Source organism: Siniperca chuatsi, linkage group LG18, assembly GCF_020085105.1.
Source record: "Siniperca chuatsi isolate FFG_IHB_CAS linkage group LG18, ASM2008510v1, whole genome shotgun sequence".
Classification (NCBI taxonomy): domain Eukaryota; kingdom Metazoa; phylum Chordata; class Actinopteri; order Centrarchiformes; family Sinipercidae; genus Siniperca; species Siniperca chuatsi.
Window position 1 is genome coordinate 11,194,374 of NC_058059.1, and position 20,963 is coordinate 11,215,336.

The 20,963-nt window shown below is 39.0% G+C and overlaps 1 protein-coding gene across 6 annotated transcripts in view; it reads left to right on the forward strand.

Annotated features, from left to right (window-relative positions):
- Window positions 1-20,963, forward strand: part of LOC122865414 (astrotactin-2-like) — a 273,440-nt gene that overhangs the window by 110,879 nt on the left and 141,598 nt on the right. For 3 of the 6 annotated variants that reach the window (XM_044173810.1, XM_044173805.1, XM_044173807.1), the window contains 2 exons: window positions 16,660-16,767; window positions 19,850-19,996. The exons of 2 other annotated variants lie outside the window; for them this stretch is intronic. In XM_044173810.1, the coding sequence (XP_044029745.1) occupies window positions 16,660-16,767; window positions 19,850-19,996 (255 nt within the window). Of the gene's footprint in view, window positions 1-12,161; window positions 12,301-16,659; window positions 16,768-19,849; window positions 19,997-20,963 lie in introns of those variants that run through there. One more of the 6 variants, XM_044173811.1, reaches the window with a different exon arrangement.

Consider the following 20,963-nt stretch of genomic DNA (forward strand, 5'->3'; position numbering starts at 1 on the left):
TTGAACCAATTCCAGTAAAAGACATCCTCTTGTGATGAAGCCAGCTCAGAAAATGCTTACATTTTGTACTATTGATTTATAAATGAGATTTTCACCTGTTTTTAACCTAAACAAAAAAGTTCTGATAAAAAAACAAAACAGAAAATAATGAAACTTACAGTATTTAAGCTGTCATAAATTAGATCTGGGGCTTGCTCTGAGTGTCAAAAATTTGCTTAGGTGAGTAAGATACACACCACACAATCATTTGGACATCTGGTGAACATAGTAAACTCATATACAGTAACTACACCCGACCTAATGTTAAAAAGTGACAAAATATCTTATTAAATTGTCCTAATCCTATCATCAATATGTATACCTGAAGGATACTTCCAAGCCTGATAGTCTTATTCAGTAGTCCTGAATCGAATTAAAATCAGTATCACTGGGATATAGCTTTTATCTAATCCCAAACATTGATCATGTTCTGTGATCCATCTCACTGCTCAGAAAAAATGACATAATGCTTGCCCTAGCTTTCTCCTTATTGAACCTGCCACAACTTCTTTCACATGATTTCTGACCATGTGCACACATAAAGAGGAGTGGTTGCTTAGTGGGGTGTACACACTCAAGTCGAACTTCGGTTGTGCAGACCACCAGCGTGTGAACCTGCCCACCAGTTTCCCTAACAGAAAAAGAGAGGCTTGATGCATGTGTGGTTGTCTGTTGTACTTAAGCTGTCTTCCCAGGGAACACAATTAAAGTTCTGTGGCGAATGCTGTAATTTTGGTCAGTTAATGATGAGGAACAATATTTATTAGTTTATTCAGAGTGTGGCAGACGTTGAGAATGCTGCTAGTGTTGACACATGGAAGGGACGTAGAGCAAACAGCCGTGGGATGGGGGGGTTATCCCCTGTCACATCCAGCCATGCCTCTCATGTCTGGCTGAGACGAGCATTAGGAGCAGCTGGTGAAGTGATCCTTTGGTTCTCATTGCTTAGAGGTCATTGTGATGAAGTTGGGCTGGTTGGGCTTGAGCTGAAGTAGGTTAAATTTAATATTTTCAACTGCAAATATGTTTTGAAGGAAATGTAATGCAGACCGGATGACATTTTCTATTAACATAATGAGGAAATGTTGTTAACCCTCGATACTGATGTATCGGTAAAATGTTCATTGACAATGTATTTCATTTGTTTTCCTCCAAAATATCTGATCAGACTACTAATCGACTTGTAGTGACTACTGCATCATTAAACTTTTTTATGGTTATGCTTCTAGCACTTTAAAGTCACGGACTTGGTTTAATACTGAAAAAGTCTACAGTAAATTGAATCACAAAACACGAAGTGATTATCAACAGTTAAACAAAACCACAATCTTTCCCTAACCTCAGCCTAACATGCTTTTGTTTTTGTCTATCATTTCATTGATGGCAACACACCCGTAGTGATTCTATGTGTGAATGCCCCTCATATATCAGATGCAGGTCATGTTCAGGTCTTTTTTAAAACCAAGCAAAAACTGCCAAGGTTTAAGAGGTTAAATTTGTGGGTAGCAAATTCAGAATGGTTCTTTATAGCCCACCTTTGAGTATAATCTGTTGATACTATTGCTTAGTTCTAACCACCCTCTTTGATACTTTGACTCAAAGAGTATGGGGATATTCTTTGATGTAGCCTACAGTGGTAGCATTGATATTCAGGAGGCAGGTGATTTTGGGGTGTGAGTGTCTTCTTTATTGTTTAATGTTTTAATATCATATTGTTGAGAGAAAAAAAGGTAAGAGGCTTTCATTGTTACAAATGATTTAGTAAAATATAGTTTATGCATAATTTGGGGACTTAACCGGAAAATAAATGACACATCACATGCATAGGAACACAAATGACCTTATCTATCAAAACAATGCTAAGTTGACTGATGGCTATGTCCACTGCATGTGATTGGCATCAATTTGCAAATTGTGTGTGTCACTTGATAATGCTGCTCTCATTTGAATGATGCCAGTGGAGCCTAATAAAAACACACACACAAAGGGGAGCACATTCTAAATAGTCATTTTTTACTTGCAGCTTGGGCTTTTAGACCAGCTTCTCTAACAACTTAGAATAATAAAAAAGACAACCGTAGCCGCTGAACTCCTCAACTCTTTCACACATTATTTCCTCTTATTTTTAAAATTACCTTTGTTATAGAATTACCTTCGTCTGTATATGACTCAAATGATATCCATAATGTCGCCAAAGGCATTTTTTTTTCTGCTGCTGGATATGTTGACAATACCACCCTAATTTCAGCCTTCCTGCAGTGGTTGCCTTTTCATTTTAGGATTGCTTTTGAGATTTTATTTTATCAGGCCACAGAATGAATTATCCATTACTGGAGCTATATTACTCTGACCTTTTAACTCCCGGTGAGGCAGACACTACCAGACTGTCCTAAAGGGAGATCCACTATCTTTTCCATCGTCTAAAATATGGAGCAAAGTAGCTGAGGAGCCTGAAGACCAGAGACTTTAGAGCTATAACGCATATACGTACGTACAAACTGTAAAATCAAACCTCACCTGAAGGAGTTTTTTTATATATATATATATATATATATATATATATATATATATATATATATAAAAAACTTTGTCCTTCACCCTCCGCGGGTGGTCTCATCCTTCGAGCTCGGGTCCTCTACCAGAGGCCTGGGAGCTTGAGGGTTCTGCACAGTATCTTTGCTGTTCCTAGTACTGCACTCTTCTGGACCGAGATGTCTGGTGTTCTTCCAGGGATCTGCTGTAGCCACTCCTCCAGTTTGGGGGTCACTGCCCCGAGTGCGCCGATGACCACGGGCACCACTGTTGCCTTCACCTTCCATGCCTTCTCCAGCTCTTCTCTGAGCCCTTGGTACTTCTCTAGTTTCTCATGTTCCTTTCTCCTGATGTTGCCATCACTTGGTATTGCCACGTCAACCACAACGGCTTTTCTCTGCTGTTTGTCCACCACCACGATGTCAGGCTGGTTCGCCATTACCATTCTGTCAGTCTGAATCTGGAAGTCCCACAGGATCTTGGCTCGGTCATTCTCTACCACCTTTGGGGGTGTTTCCCACTTTGACCTCGGGGTTTCCAGTCCATACTCAGTGCAGATGTTCCTGTACACTATGCCAGCTACTTGGTTATGGCGCTCCATGTATGCTTTTCCTGCCAGCATCTTACACCCTGCAGTTATGTGCTGGATTGTCTCAGGGGCCTCTTTGCACAGCCTACACCGTGGGTCTTGTCTGGTGTGGTAGATCTGGGCCTCTATTGCTCTAGTGCTCAGGGCCTGCTCCTGTGCAGCCATGATGAGTGCCTCTGTGCTGTCCTTCAATCCAGCCCGCTCTAGCCATTGGTAGGACTTCTTGATATCAGCCACTTCAGTTATGTTCCGGTGGTACATCCCGTGTAGGGGTTTGTCCTCCCATGATGGTCCTTCCTCCGCACGTCTTCCTCTGTTCCCCATTGCCTGAGACATTCCCTGAGCACGTCATCTGTTGGGGCCTTATCTTGGATGTACTTGTGGATCTTGGATGTTTCATCCTGGATAGTGGTTCTCACACTCACTAGTCCACGGCCGCCTTCCTTACGGCTAGCGTACAGTCTCAGGGTGCTGGATTTGGGATTGAACCCTCCATGCATGGTGAGGAGCTTTCGCATCTTAACGTCTGTGGTCTGTATCTCTTCCTTTGGCCACCTTATTATTCCCGCAGGGTATCTGATCACTGGCAGGGCATAGCTGTTTATTGCCTGGGCCTTGTTCTTGCCATTGAGCTGACTTCTTAGGAATTGCCTTACTCGTTGGAGGTATTTGGCCGTTGCCGTCTTCCTTGTTGCCTCTTCGAGGTTGCCATTTGCCTGTGTGTGTGTATATATATATATATATATATATTTGACCTTGCACTTTTCTCCCTTTCAACATTGTTTTGCTGCAGAGTCATCTTACCGGCTGAGAGCACCAGACTGTGTATGAGTTTTCTTCACTGCCCTGCTTGGTACTGAATGGCTCTACAGTGACTGACAAGCTGTTACACTTAAGCTCAAACAGATGAAAAGACAAACAGTTTAACTCATCAATGTCAACAATATGAATAAAGATACAAATGTCATTGATTAATAAAAAATACAAAAAAGAATTGGTAAAAAACAGGGCCATCCTTTTATCATAATCCATTTTGGATTATTTGCCGCTGCAGTGGCAAGGCAACACTTTTTGGGCGACAGCTGCCATCCCACGCCACCCTCCGTGGCTTTACTACTGCACAAGCTGGTTGATAAAAGGTGGGAAAACAACATACAGAAAGTACACATAATAGCCTGTCACACCTTTTCAGCAATCATATATCAAAAATCCCTGAGTGGTCTCCTCACACTTTACCATTTGCTTATTAGCATCAAATTGGCGGGTGTGCTCTCGATGCAGGAAAGATACAATAAAAAAATATAGGGGTGAGTGTACAAACACTGAGCGCACTTGAGTACAAGAGCCAAGTGGTGCCTCGTTAAGCCTCCCACCTTTTCAAGTCCTTTCTCTCCCGTATATCAGGTAGCAACTCATAAATTTAGGTTGTAAAATGTGTCAGCAGGGCTTATATAGTGATGCCCTCTGTAATAACTTTTCAGCATGCCTAGGTTGTTTATGCATAATAGGATTGTGTGTGCGTGTGCAGAGCTTTTAAAAATACAAGGTGCAACGGCAGAGTAAAACAGTATTGATTGGGATTATTTTGGATAGGCAAACAGAGCAGTGGGAGACTGAAACATGAGAGAGAAATGAGTGAGAGACAGTTAGAGGCGAGACCACCGTGACATACCTGTGGGCACCCTGTACCAATATTCAGTTGCTGCTTAAAAAATAGACAGACTGGGACAGACAGAAAGCAGAAAGTAATTCACAGGTTCTACCTCCTAGATTTCCTCCTATCTTTCTGATTTCCTGGTTTTACAATGTTGAATCCCTTTGCTTGTTGCAGCATGGCTGGATGGAACGCCTCAGGCCTTCCTTCCTGATCCTGACCACTCCAACTTGTGTTTGTGCTCCCAGTTTCACCACAATAGAGCCCTGTTTCTCAATTCATTTTAACATACATCCAACTTGCAATTCATACAACAATTGTTCTCTATAATTAGGATCAAATTTTTTAGTCAGCATTTCAGTGGATGCATTTCAGTGGATGCAGTAAAGTTGCAAACTTGTATTCATATCCGCTCACATACATTTTTATTATATTTTTCGGCAAATACAACTCAGTGAATACGACTCAAATGTGCTCTTGCAGCCTCTCAGATGCTGTCTTGTACATCATAAATGGCATATTTACATACTCTCACTTTTGTATGGATGTAGATGTCAGTTTGTATTGAGTTTGAGTTGGAAATATTTAGCTTGCTGGTGTCAGAAAGCCTGGCTGCTGAATGCAGCTGTGCCTTAATATGATTACCAGTTGCTGAGCCATGTGGGGACTGGTGTTGCTGTCAGCTTAATTTACTCACAAACACATTGTCACAGACATATGTACTCAGGCACCCATACAGCATGCGTATGCACACACAAAAGCATATACACTGTACAGTGTACACACACACAAGCTGACATTTAGCTACAAGTCTAGCAGCCATAAGTCAAGGCAGTTCGTCTTGCTAGAGTCTCAAAAGTAACTGAGGTCACATTGAACTTGTGAGAGCCATCACATGCACACATACAGTAAAGGAGGGAACAGACTCATGCACATGCCGTATTTATGAACACACAAGCATCGTAATGCACAAGCCACCTGTCAAAATACATACCAGCAGATTCAAAATCAGACATGGTACTCTCTTAGTTACATAGTTACTATTTTCCTCCCATACTGTCTTTGCATGCACACCCTGACCTGTGAAAGGTCTTTGCGCTCACAACTGTCATGCCTTCACACACCTTTATTGATTTGCATGTCCCTATAATTATATGGGTGTTATTCTGGAAAAGCTGAACTTAACCTTTTCATTTCTGAATATTTAGAGGTATTATTTGGCAGGTAGGATTGCCACAGTTGAAATGAAGTCTATAGAGCTGAAATCATAAAGGCACCATAAAATGCAACACATATGCATGCTGTACTGTTTATACATTATACATAATGAGTAATAAGGCTGCCCTTGAAATGGGCAGTGCAGGTTCACCTGTGTCATCAAACTTCTGTCCAGTTGAAGTGTTTTTGAGGAGGACATTGTGTCCTGGCTGCTCAACTCAATGGGTGCTGTTCTGTAGCTAACCTCCTATATATAATTTATTGTACAATCCATATACTATTAATTTCAGTGTTCTTTGCACTGCCATGCACTGGCACTTCTGTAGCGTTACCAACCAGACAGGCTCCCAGTACATAATTCACCTACTGTGTATATAGTTACTGCATGTATGTTTGTTTGTCTTCTTATTTGTCTGTATATAAATTTACCCTGAATGTAATAACTGTATGATGTCTATGTACATTGGTTGGCACTGCATACAGATAGGCTCTGACAGCTGGAGTAAAATTCCTCGTATGCACAAGCACAAGCTTGACCAGTAAATTTGGTTCTGACTCTTATTTTATCATTTTTTACACTGGTTCACTGCCTTGCTCCAGCGCTGCTTGTTTTCCCTCTTTCCCCGCTCTACCCACAGCTGATTAGCTGGTATACCATTCTATGCAGTCAGCTGTAATAATATTTTGCCAAATATGTCTAAGAAACAAATTATTTGACATCTGTATATTGCACAGAATGTCTTCTAACCTATGTGTTGTAGTACATTCACTACAGTATAATGTAGGGCTGCCACTACCAATTATTTTCTTCAACGATGAATCTGTTTTTTTTCTTCTGTCTCTATAAATTGATAAATTGTTCAGTCTATAATACTTCAAAAATATTTGAAAAAATGCCTTTCACAATTTCTCAAGAATTATTATTTCTCAATAATTCTGTCCAACCAACAGTCCAAAACCAGAAGATATTCTGTTTACTGTCATAGAAGACTAAGAAAACCAGAAAATATTTACATTTGCAAAACTGGAACCAGTGAAAGTTTTACAGTTTTGCTGAAAAAAATTACTTAAGTGAATAATCTATTATCATAATTGAGGATTCCAACAATATGTTTGCAAAGATAGCACTGCCATAAGGTAAAGTGGAAGTAAATGTAGTGATGTTTTTGTATTTTATTTTATTTTTTTCAGTGGAAGGTGGAGTGCTCTAACTCTTTTTGGATTCACTCTCAAGATCTGTCCCTGATCTACAGCCTCTTAAAAAAAAAAAACTTTGGGCTATAGATTGCCGTGATGATGGGTCCATTACTTCCACTCACGATTACTTGGTTGGTTTTTGGAGATAGTTGTTGTGGCAGGGTTTCGCCAAATGTAAGGATTATTGTCCTGAGAGTCTAGAATGCCTCTTTTTGCCACACCAATAGGCTCCCTAGAGTAGTTACAGTAGAAATCAGGGAACCTTTTTCAAATTTGAAGATCGTAAATAGGGAAACAAGTATTTATACTCACAAAGTTGTATGAAATTTGTGGTAATGTGAATAATTTTGGAGTTCAATGCAATAATTTCATTCTCTCAATCTTACTCTATAGGTTTTGGAAGTACATAAGATCTATTAGGTTTGCTGGTGTAAGCAGTTTTGCTGGTGTAGAATACAGTATATCGTAGTACTACCAGAGTGTGATGTGCCCTTGTCCTATGCAGAAGATGATTAGCTTTTACTATTCAGATTGAACTCATCACCTCACCTCCCTGCTTTCCCATAACTATTAATCATTCTCATTACAGGAAGGGCTCTCTGTTCTCTCTAACTCATGTATGAGTGTGTTCTTTCCCTTTATAACAGTCACTAGTCACACTGTCTGTCTTACTTTCTCCTTTAAACCCCACCAAATCACATCGTTCTTGCTTCAGTATATAATTGTGACATCTCATTCTCCTTCTGCCTGCAAAGCTTTAGTTTATGGCTGTTTTCTTCTTTTCTTTTTCTCTGTTCTTGTCTTATTTTTATTTATGTGCTCCCTCTAACTTTTTCTGTCTCCTCTTTCTGTGGGGCCCATTTCTCCATTAATCAACTTATACATTCACATTAATAATCAGTGAGTGAAACTACAAGCATACCAAAAGATAAATTGACTTTTAGAAATAATGTCAAGTAATCACTAATTAAAAACTATCTCAATCTCTCCCAGACCCTTAAGAAGCTTTCCTTGGTGAATTTATTATTATTGTTCTTTTTTTAAATATATAATTATCAAATTTCTGATTTGCTTATTTATTGATTGTCTGCTAAAACAACACTGGCAAAACATTTTGCTCTACAATCATGTATTTTGTATTTGTTTATTTTGTGTCTTAATTTTCTTATTTTTTGCATTTGGATTAAAATGGCATATGCTTATTTATTCCACATTATGGCACAATAAAAACTGGATCCAATCCTTTCTGTGACTAACAGAAAGGATTTATATGCCGTCCTTTTTGTCTGCATTTGTAATTTGTATCCTGCACAACACCAGAGGCGAGGTGTGATTTTATAGTCTGAGAGCATATGCATTTTTGCACATTAAAACGTGCTGTTTTTATCTTTGAGGAAGAATGTTAATGATGACAGCAGGTGCCTTTGCCTTATCAAAACTAAGAAGTCCATACAAGTCACTGTGAGGAGACTGTAAAAGAAAGTATTGCACCATTCCAAAGTGTTGCTTGAAAGTAATTGAGAAGTAATTACAACATATTGGTATTTTATGTTTAGCTGTAGATAAAGATTTATTTTTGAGAGTGAAATTAGTGTGTTGGCTATATGCACGGTTTTGTAACAAAACAGATGGAGGGAAAGCAGAGTGACAGATGAGGATGTGAAAAAGACCTAGAGGACTACGAAATTATCTAATGGACTTCAGGACTGTGAAAGGGACTGTAAAAGTGAGATTGGTACGCCACAGTAATTGAAATTTGTAGTACTGACATGCTGGAGTTTAGCCTCAGTGTTGTGAGAGTTGATTTTTTTTTTTTGGACTGGGTTTTGAAGGTATTACCACTGAGGGAGAGAAAAGCAAGATCAAGACAAAAGAAAATGGACTGAAAGAGTAAGATATGTAGTAAGAAAGGAAGAAAAGCAGTGAAATAGAAAAGACCCAGGGCCAGATTCCCAAAGACTTTAGATGTATTCTTGTATGTGTTATTTATCAAACCTGTGCCCTAGCCTGGAAGCATAATTCACCTGTCATCTGGATCACACATACAGGCAGTGTCTGTCAACATACCTTTTGTGCGATCAGTGAGACATTACTCTATCCTTTTTATGCATATGTATTTGAGTTAGGATCATGCAAATGACAGAAATATGTGAGTGTTGTTGACTTTATATTCCTCTGGATTTACCAAGCTTCATACAATTTCTAGGTGTCTCTGCAACTAATGAAAATGTGCAGATTTGCAAAGAACTATTAAAAGAAGGTTTTGATGGGAATAAGAAAATGTAACTGGCCAGCTTTCTTTTCAAATCTCAGTGAAAGCAGACAAAAGGTGAACACATCACAGAGGGAGCTGCACTAAACTTGTTCAAAAACAAAAGAACAACAGCTTCACAGACAGAAAAAGAGAGCAATAAATGAAAGCAACATTTGACCATTTTATAATATCAAACAAAGAGGGTACAGAGACTTGAAACTAAACTTGAAAATGATTTTGTTGTTCAGTGAGCTGCTAATACACTGTGGCAATTGCTCTCTCTTGATAATTCATTTACATTTTGTTGGCTTTTCTTTTGTACATCCTTTTTTGTCATTCCATCTCTTTTTCATTATCTAAGAAGTTAATGTATTTTTTCAAGCTACACTGATTTTACAAACCTTTTATAGACTAAGATTATTTCTGTGCCTTGAAATTGCAGCCCTAGTAAATGTTTTCAAATATCTTACTTCATTAATGAGTAATTCTATTTCAGCATCACTACAATATGCTCACTCATAGAAAGCAGCTAGAAGGCAGTCTGAATCTCTGATTGTGTAATTAGCTCATGCCTTCATAAATCAGACACTAATCTGACGTAGGTTGCAAGTGCAAATTTAATGGAAGGCTAATTTGTGCTGTGCTTTCATGTATGTAAGTCTGGTTGAGAGCGTAAATGGTACATGACCTGTGTGCCTCTACTGTGTGTATATTATAGTAGTGTACTTCTATTTTGGAAGCAACCTTTTTGTGCTTAAGACCTTCAGGGTGGAGGATGTTTTTTTAAAGCAAGGACATATAGAGATTTGTTGTGAGCAGTTTCATGTAGGAACTATTTTCTTTCTATTGATAGTTCTTACATGAAACTGCTCACAAAAAGGTCAGTGGATTATCTTGAGTAACCAGGTCATGATTTCTGGAAATAGACATTGCTGCATTGAGTTTCAGATTTATTTATTTTTGACACTTTGAGCAGCACAAGCTATTTCCATTATATTGCAAAAATGCAGACACTGTCATGTCCTGTTCTGCTTCTTAGTTTTGATTTTCCTTAGTTTCATGTTTTCTATTGATGTTTCCTGTTTTATTTTGAAATATTCTCCTTCCCTCATGTGTCTTGTAGTTTTGCTTCCTGTCTTTGATTGTTTGCCTTGCTCTGATTGGTTTCACATGTGTCTTGTTTTCTCCCCTCACTTGAGTGTATTTAAGTCTGTGTTTCTTTTTGTTCAGTGCCAGTTTGTCTTCATCCATTGTGCCAAGCGTTCCAGCTTCCCCAGTTTTTCCTAGTGTTTTTTGAACATTCCTTCTCGGTTGTTGGACTTTCTGCTTGTTTATTGGAATCATTGAACTCTACCAGCTCTGTCTCTTTGCCTGCATGTGGGTCCAACCCCTGTATTTCCTGTGTCTCCTACTTGACACCTAAATGTGACTGGCCATTATGGACCCAGCAGGCACTATTTCTAATGACCTTTTTGAGTTAATTTGTGACCTGGAGTGCCTTGGGGATATGTGGAGGAAGGCAGTCGGGGATTATCACAGAGAGGCAATCTGTGCTCTGGCTAAGGCGAAATTGTCCTCTCGGCCTTGGTTGAGGGACTTGGTTCCCAAGTTCCTCACAGACTTCCTCTGTACAGCCAAGCATCAGCTCCAGGTCCTCAGTACTCCACCAACCAGCTATCTGCCAGCTCCTATCTCCCCTCCTTTCTGGTGGACCCGGCTAGCCTTTAAGAAGGCCCCTCCTAGAAAGCGGGGCTCCTGACGAGGGCAAGTCTCCATATTTTCCAGCTCCCTGGCTTCCTTTCTGCTGGACCTTGCTCTGGAGTCTGACAGCACCCAGGTGGCTAGACTTGAACCAGCCAGTTCCCTACCTGTTCCTGTCTTGGAGTCATCTTCGAGGAGTACCTCCAGAAGGAAGCGTGGCCCCAGCCCGACGCCGTGCCTCTCTACTGCCCAGCTCATTGTCCTTACCGCTGCCCGTCCTCGCCGCTGCCCTGTGCCATGGAGGTCCCACTGCCCAGTGGTCGAGAGACTCGGCTGTTCAGTGTTCTGCAGCCGCCAGCTCCTGCCTCTGGTGGGCCGCAGCCGCCTCCTGTCCAACCATCTCCTGCTCAGGTTGGGCCGCAGCCTCCTGAACTCTCTGTTCTGCTGCAGACTCCTGAAACTCCTGGACTTTCTGAGCTGCAGCAGTTGCCTGTGTCTGAGCTGCTAGAATCACCGGGCCCTGAACAGCAACATCCTGGACTTTCTGATCTGCGGCAGTCTCCTGATTTCACGAGCTGCTGCAACATCCAGCTGCCTTGTCACCGGCCTCTAGTTCTGCAACCCTGTCGCTGGTCTCCAGTCTTGCTGCCCTGTCGCCGGCCTCCTGCTCAGATCTCCAGTCGTTAGACCCCAGTCTTGATATCCAGCCACACCGCCGGGCTCCAGAAGAGTTTCGCCTTTGTTGCTGACTCCTGCTCCTCTGCACTGCCTTTGTCCAGCCCCCAGGTCTCCTGGTCCAGAAATGTTTCTTGTACTTTTGCTTCCTGTCTTTGATTGTTTGCCTTGCCCTGATTGGTTTTACCTGTATCTCATTTTCGCTCTCATTTGAGTGTATTTATGTCTGTGTTTCTTTTGCTCAGTACCAGTTCATCTCTGTCCATTGTGTCAAGCTTTCCAGCTTCCCTAGAGTTTCCTAGTGTTTTTGACTTTCCTTCTTGGTTGTTGGACTTTCTGCTTGTTTATTGGACTCTGGATTTACTGGCTGCTCCTTTGGACTTGGTTGCCTGATTTGGACTACCTTGACCGGTTTCAACCCTTGCCTGCCTGATCATCCCTGTAAGCCTATTGTATATTGTCTTTTTATTAAATCATTGAACTCTACCAGCTCTGTCTCTTTGCCTGTGTGTGGGTCCAACCCCTGCATTCCCTGTGTCTCCTGCTTGACACCTAAACGTGACAGATATCTCTACAGCCGATATCTCCAAAACTCTGCAATTCACACCAAAACAATAGATGGATAAATAGCACTACAGGTAAGAGGAAAAGTATGTATTTTTGATTTTGGGGTTAACTGTCCCTTTTTAAAGATTCTCTTTATGACACCTTTAATCTTTTAACACTGCTCTTTTTTATTTTACATTTTAAAGCACTTTTCCATATAACTTATATAAATCACTCTTCAGAGTTATAAGATAATAATCTTTGTATATGAGTATGATATCATAACATCTGTGTCACCCATATCTGTTCATCTGCACATCACCTCAACCTATATGTAACAGAACTTATGTTGATTTGAATTGCTTTACAAAGGACTCTGGGTTTTCAAGGCACACTCTGATTTTCAAAAGCACCTCTATGAGAACATATAGACAAAATAATGTGTTAGCATGTTTCAATAAATGAAACCTGTTCTTCATGAGATGTTAAAGTAATACTTATTTTCCATAATGTGAACAACTAACATTTTTAGGCTGATCTGTGAAGCTGCCATTCTCCTTTTTTTATACATTTGCTTGACTCTCTGTTTCTGTCTCTTCTTCAGTCTGTCTTTGTCTCCATTCGCCACCTCTCTGGGCATGCTCTAACACGATGCATAAATTCATAACCAATTTTCCACCACATTGCCTTGGTTTCACTCGGCAAATACAGCCAGACTCTTACACTCCAAATCCAACTCGACTCTCAACCTGTTAAAGTGCACCAGACCAAAAGAATGACTACAGCTTTCCATACGGACTTTTTACATAGACTTAATAGAACTTTTAATCATGTCTAAAATCTTTATGGTACAGGCAAATTTTCATGAGTTATGGCATAATGTTTATGAAGTGAGTAAAAGAGGAAATTTTACCTGTATTGCTTGGCATTTGCCCAGGAGTTATGACTGTCTAGTGAACAAGGAAGAGAAAATATGTTTTATCTTTGCCAATAAACTACTTTTAATAAGGAAGGTATGAGGTTCAGAAGAAAAGAACAGAATTTAAGGTGAATAAAAAGAGGCTGACAGAGCGAACCTCATGTACCCTCTCAGGATCCCTATACCTTCCTGTATTTAAAGAGTGTCCTTAGCGACAAGATAAAAACATTTATCATTTATTTGCCTCTGTGTGAGTGTACCAGCTTAGAAACATTTCTAAAGGTTTGCGGTTAGGGTTGCCCAGTCTTTGTAACTTGTCCCCCTAATGAGTACAGTTTGTGACTAGTTAGTCTTGAAAGTATCCAATGTCAGACAGGTGTGGGGGAAGAGGGTTTTCCGGAGCTATTTGACAAGCAGTTCCAATATAATGGTCCCTTAGAAATGTAGTGTATTTAAGAGCATGTGTGCTCTGAGCAGGAATAGCCAATCAGAGACAAGGATGTCTGTCTGCTGTATTGTTCATTAAAAAAAAAACAAAAGAAAACGAAAACAAAGCTCCGATATATTCTTTTCTGTCAAAATAAAATCTAATTTTAATTTTTAAAAACCGTCATTCTGTTTGTCCTTAATATCTCCAGTAACAATTAACATTTGAAACAACAATCTATTTAAAATATATAAGTAGGGATGAAAGGATTGGAAATTGTCTGAAATAGAAACCAGAAATTCTGCTGCTGGTAGAAGAGGTACATTAAAGAAAAGATTGAGGAGCATTTTGTAGGCTACCACACATGTGCAAACAATGAAGATGTGTAGAAAGTGATTGCAAACAAAATCAATGTAAGCCTTATTCTTGTTGTTTCTGCCCTTGATAAATGCATAAGTGTGGTGCTAAAACTACCCTATTCTCAATTATACAGTGTTGCTTCAGCTAACATATTATTTATCAAGACCAATGATTTTATTGTTCAGTCACTCCCAAAACATGTCTCAGAAGGTTTCATCTCACCTCTGCAGACATCTAGGATCTACTCTTAACAAATTTAAGAGACCTCTGGAACCCTCTTGATTTTAAGACTATTTTTAAGTCGTAAAAAATTTGATATATAGCTTTTATTCTTAGGTTTACGAGTAGGAGTAGAAGTGAAGGATTTTAACTTTCACCTATGTACAACATTTTACTTTTAGCAGATATTTGATAAATACAGGCCTTGATCTAATTTGAGCCATCACCATATGTGGTTAAACAGAGTCCAAAAAAAGATTTTACCTTAATTTCCCCCCTTCCACTCAATTACACTGCAAGTGTAGTCGAATGATTGAGCCATTATGAACTGTCCTCACCCATCAAATGGATCAGAGTATTGACACACCAACCATATTGTACATTTTCTTTTTCCAAGCTTCCTTGTTTTAATTTGTTGTCAACAGGTGACGCATTTCTTCTCAGATGCTCCTTCAAGAGAAAAACATTGATTTTCTTTCTGTCCATTATCCCTTTTCCACTCTGGGAGATTAGGAAGTGTAATCACTGTGATCCTGAGGATTATACAAGCAAAACATATGTACAACCATGAGGAAATTAGATGTTATTAGTATAGAGTCATTTATTTAGGGTGTGACTTAGGCTAAATTACTTTGTTATAACAATGCTGAAAAATGTGTTATGCAATGAACAGTAATAAACATATTTAACAGAAACTCTCTGGTGGACCTTTTTATATCAGGTTTAGAATGTAGTTCAAAGCTGTCCACACATGTCAGGTTACTTTAGATTACTTATTTATCCATCAGAGGCTTAACACTTTGCAAATCCCTAGCAATTATCACTTTGTGGCAGCCCATGTGCATTTAGCAGGGATGTGTGTTTTGATGTTGCAGTGGCAAGGCAGGACAAACAAAGCCTCTTAGCTCTCACAGCCTCGCTCTTGCTCTCACCCTGACTTAAACACAGACATACACACACAGGCAGGCATGCCCACACATTGGGGATGTGACCCAATTTGATTAGCAAATTGAGCTTCAGAGACTCTGTAACGATGGATAAATTACCAACAGTGGCCAACAGACCGGCCTTGGAGGGACAGGAGAGGTTGGAGAGGAGTGTAAAATCTTACCTCTTCAATAGGAGTTATGTATAACCACATTGGGAGGTGTACAGCAACCACATTAAGAAGGATAAAGAATCATGCTTTTTTTTTGTTTATTTCAGGACTATATATGGACATTAAAAATTAGTCATTAAAGTTAGGATCACTACTCATATTCCCCTCCCCAAAGTTTTCATTTAATGTCCAATACACAGGCTAAAATATGAGGCTAGTGTCTATAATTATTATTATTATTATTTTATTATCATTATTGTATTTCACCAGATCATAAAGCAGAGTATCATCAGCATATCAGTGTAAAGGGATGATGTGTCAATGTATAATGTAAAACAAGGGGAATATGAAAGGACCTAGAATTGACGCCTGGAAAACACCATAGTTAATGGGCCAAGAGGGAAAGAGATGCTTCCAAACACAACAGAGCATCTTCCATTGGGAAAAATAAGAATGGTTGCAATCAAGATCAGAGTCCTTAATGACAACCCAATAATACAGGTGATTGATTAAAATACTGCAATCAACAAATTCAGTTTGATTCGATTTAGTTCAGGTTTTAATCATCTGCATGAAGCAGTTACGTAACTAAACATCTACAATATACTGGTTTGCATCTGTATCTAAGATTTCGTATTAATGCTTTGTAACTCAGAGGACACGTATTTTCAATTCTAGAAAATGATACTTATGCATAATGATACCTGAATGAGATAAAAAATGCTGTAGTTCCCTAAAACGTAAATATGTCAGCAAAAGTGAAATAGCAACCATAAATTAATGAGAATGTTATGCATACAGGTCAATAAAACACGGCAGATTTTTTTTTCTACACAGTGAATTAAGTTCCCTGCATGGTTATCAGAAATCATCAGAATCAGAAGGTTAGCATTATTATTTGAATTAAATAACTTTGAATTTGAATTAAATTAAACTTGAAAACTTGAATCCCTTTTGCCGTTTGCAGAAGCATTATCACAATGGTTATGACTAACCTGCATTGAATAACTTTCATACAGTCTTGTTCATACAGTTCTCACACATTTAATAAGACACTTATCTGCCCTGTGTTTTGTCTTATGCAGAGTTTCTATTGAAGTATTGATTACCTGAAAAACTTGCTGGTTAACAGTTTATATCTTTTTTAATTGTATCCTAAAATACCATAACCATTGATTGATTATTTGATTGATTCTTCTTGGATTTCTTTCCTTATTTTCTACCTGCCAGCAACTGGAGGCGTATTTGGTCCTCAAGGAGAATCAGGGTCAGAGCCTGAAGATGACAGCCAAATGAAGTTTTACACAGAGCAGCACAGAGGACGAAGGCGCAGCAAAGGTGAGAGGGAAGGAAGGTGTACTTATTTGTCTATTGTTATAAATGTGTTACATTTTAAACACATTAACTGGCACAAGGGGGGACCCTCTTATCCACAGCAAACTGCTGACAAGGCAATAAAGTAAAAAGGGAATAAAATTCAATAAAGCATTTTGAAAACAAATTAATTTCAACCTTACGCTGGTTGAATATGAATGGTAATAATGCAAGGGTAACCTATAGCGTGAGTAAAATGAGGCTGGACATTTCTGGAACTGTCAGCGTAGCTGGAAGGAGTCGTGCACATTCCCTCACACTCAAAGCAGATATATGAGCTGATGTAAATGGAGGCTCAGTGATGAGCAAAGCTGAGTCAAATTACTTTCATGGGAAACTTGATTTTAACTTCCCTTCCCACATAGTGATATGTGATAGTGAAGACTGTAGGTGGATTTTGCATTTGTGTGTTTCGGAATGAGTGACCCTGAGAAAATGAAACACAGTGAATTAGTCTGTGCGCGCACTTGGGTGTCCATATAGTGATTGAAAAATGGTGGAAATCAATGCGTTCACTATCACATAGCACTGTGTCAGAGAAGGAGGAAAAGTCATGCATAACATATTAGTCTTATTATCATTAGTATTACAGATCACAAGTGTTTGGTCCTTTTTGGTTACCGTAGACTCCTGTATGTTAAATGCGACCTGAGAAGTGGAATTTGAAAGCAAGAAAATCTCCTGGACTCCTGAACTTTGTAGTCTTTGCTCAGTTTAGAATTATTCTAGACCATTCAAAGGACAATATTTACAGTCAGTGTTGTGGCAAACCCAAAGATTAAACAAGTAGCAACTTCTTAACACAGTAAAGATGAATGAAACCGAGGTCATTTTGTTGAGTTTTGTAGTTGTTGCGTGAATTGATGCTGTAAAAGAGATATGCAGAGGTAAACAAAAAGCTAGAAAGGCAAACCACTACTAATAATAGTTGTAGTACTAGTAGAGGGTTTTTCTCTAGAGACTCTGTTGCTTTAGTAGCCACAATAAGACAAAACCTTGGTCTTCTTTTTAAATGGGACTAGCTTATGTTTTAACAATCCTCGTCATTCAGAACTGCAATCTACCTCAGTAGTTCCTGTCTGGAAGAAACATCAGGAGCAGCAACATGTTTTGAAAGCAGTATTTAGAACTGGGTTAGGTTCCCAAGGTTGAAATATTCCTGATTTTCTACAAAGTTTATTGAAAAGGCTTTATTTTTTATCAAGGTGATGACTTAATTTTAAGTTGAAGAAATCTGTCCTCTATTTTTCATGAATATTTTTCAGCACTCCAAGGATCAAGGATGTCTTTATTATCCCTGAGGGGTAATTTTTTGTACAGCCAGCAGTACCACCATAATCATCAGACAAACAATAAATGCAATATAAAGATCACATTGAGTTATTTAAAAGGCCAATGGCAGCAGGAACACATGAGTTTTTGAGTCAAGATAAGCAGTTTGGAAAATATTTGGATGGATGGATTTTTGGAGCCCAGGTTTATGAACACATGTGGGGCTCTCAAGTTTTGTTCATAGGCTTCAACTAATTTAGTTCTGAATTACATAAAAACAAATGTAGTAGCAGTGTATGTATCTGTTGTGGAATTTTAAATATGCAATTAATCACAGAAAATGGTTGATTGTTCACAGATTAAGAAAAAAATGAAAGGGTCCTTGTCTAAACGGTCAGATCTCATTTAGATTTTATTAGAAAAGCACATGGGCTCACTACTGGGAAAGACATAAAACCCATGGCTGTGATCTGTGTTAAAGTTACAGCCTGTGTAAAAAGGGGCAGAGGGAAATAAATAAAAGGAAGAAAAAAAAGAAATACATTTTCTTAAACTTGAGCTTTTAAGCTTATAAGTTTGTTTAGGGTTATTTGTGTGTTGCTTTACATTCACTTTTGTCTACATGTCTGTTGTTAGTGTTTCTGTGTGTGTATGAGTGCATAGACTAGGTGTTTGGTTTTTTGGCATAAAATGAGTGTTTGCCACCGTGAGTGTACATGCTTGTGTCTACTCAGTAGGCTTTTATAGTAATTGAGGGACCCCTTCACAAGCCCAGTGACACCACCCACACCCCAAAGGGATTAGCCGCTCTGCCACTTTTGCTGAAATTGTGTATGGCTCTGTTTTTCTGATGTACCAACTGATCGAACATAGCACAATTCTAACCATAAACACAGGACATTTATATATATTTATATATATATATATATATCACTTAACCAGCACAGGAATTTGCTACAACCTCAGTTTCACAGAAGCAAGAATGGGCCTACTGTTACTATTGACTTTTGCAACAAACCAAAGTGCAGGGTGTACACTGGGCAGCTCTCTTCCTAGAAACTATTCACACATTTTCTGTAGTCTGCAGATTCTGGGACATTGTGTGATATTTTCCAGGTGTGGATTAAAAAAAGTACATGAGTACATTTTCAAGAGGTTCAATGGGACCAATGCATTTTTAACAGTTAAAATCTAGTTAAAACAGTGTTTCAAAACCAGCTTCTTATCCCTATCACATCCCTGTCAGCCTCCTTTCAACATGCCAACTTCTCTCTCATGATGAATATCAGTAGACAGAGGTTAAGCGGCTAATTTCATTCCCTATATCCTTTCTTAGAAATGGGATCCCTGGCAGCCAAAGGGCAACCAAAACAACTAATCTATAACCCTGTCAGTGGCAATAAGATCATATATCATGCCAGCAAATGATTCTGGGCTGTTCTGCAGAAGCTTGGGTATTCTAAGTCATCCTTTACTTAGGCCAAACTTGAACCTGGGTTAGATTCATAAATCAGGAGTACAATTAACTGCATTTTCAAGGATTGAGGGAGGCTTAGAGGTTGTAATTTCAACAAAGCATAGTGCTAAAGTGAATGATTTAGTTTTAGATTTGTGTCATGTATCTGTGTGTATTATGTTCCTGTGTGCAAAAGTAGGAAGCTGTCACTTCATGTCAAGGATATTCAAATAAAGTCATCTGTTTGAGACCCTGATCAAAACAAAAGGTTTCTGTCAAACTGTTCACCTTTACATTTTTCTCTTTCTCTATCTCTAGGCCACCCACACAGTCCTCTAAATAAGGTCACCCTGACGTTGATTACCATCAGCACATGTGTCATTGCCATTGTCTATGCTACGCAGGATTCCTGCCCTCTCACTGTCAAGGTTACCCTCCATGTGCCTGAGCATTTTGTTGCAGATGGTAAGTGGAACACATTCATTAGACCTTGGCAGAAGATTCAACTAACAGAATATCTAAAACAAAAGTGCCAGTTTTACTCACTTAGCCCTCTGTCTGATTTTTTTATTGCACTGTTTTGTTATGTTATTTTAATTGAAACTGTAAACCCAGAAGCTCTCACGTTTCACAAGCTTGTGTGTCCAATTGACAGATCCCTTGCAGTTATTGGAAATAGGCTGGTCACTGACAAGAAACCCATTAAACTCAGTCAGAATAAAACTTGATGAGGAAGACTGTGAAATCACTTATCACTTGTTTTTTTTTGTGATAGACCCATGGGAATTAGGCTATACTGTACCTAGTACCTACCTACCTCAGCCTTGGGCAATGTTGAGCTTTGTGTTTGCTAAAAAAGGATATAGATTTGTGGAGCATGTTATCATAATAGTCACTATCCATCATGGTACATCTTTGTTTAGTTTCTTTCCGGCCATAATTGGATACAGTTATCCTTCAAGCAGCATACTGCAGAGGAAAACTGTTAGTAGTAGGTACAGGCTGTTATTGAGTGGTGAAAAATATTATGTAATTTGTATAGTTTTTGTTGTTAGGAGAAACAGCTAATGGACCAGGGACAGCTCTACATGCTTTCTCTGTTTCTATTTACAAATGGCTTGCAGTAAAATCTCCACCCCCTCAACCGTGATTTGTGGTTTTCAATTTCAGTACTTTTCAGTGTCAATGCCCCCTCTACATGACTGATAAAGTACAAAAGACGCACATCCATCCAACAAAAAGTAAATCATGTCCTGGAACCAAAAATGAGCAAAAATCAGGACAAGAAAGCCCACATAGTGAAAACTCCCAATGGAAAAAGATTATTTATCACCACAAACAACTGAATGATATTTTTAGCCATCTGACTGATGAAGAGCAGTGTGCTCAAAACATAGTTGCTTTTTCTTTGAAAGCTCCCAGTGTAAAAAAC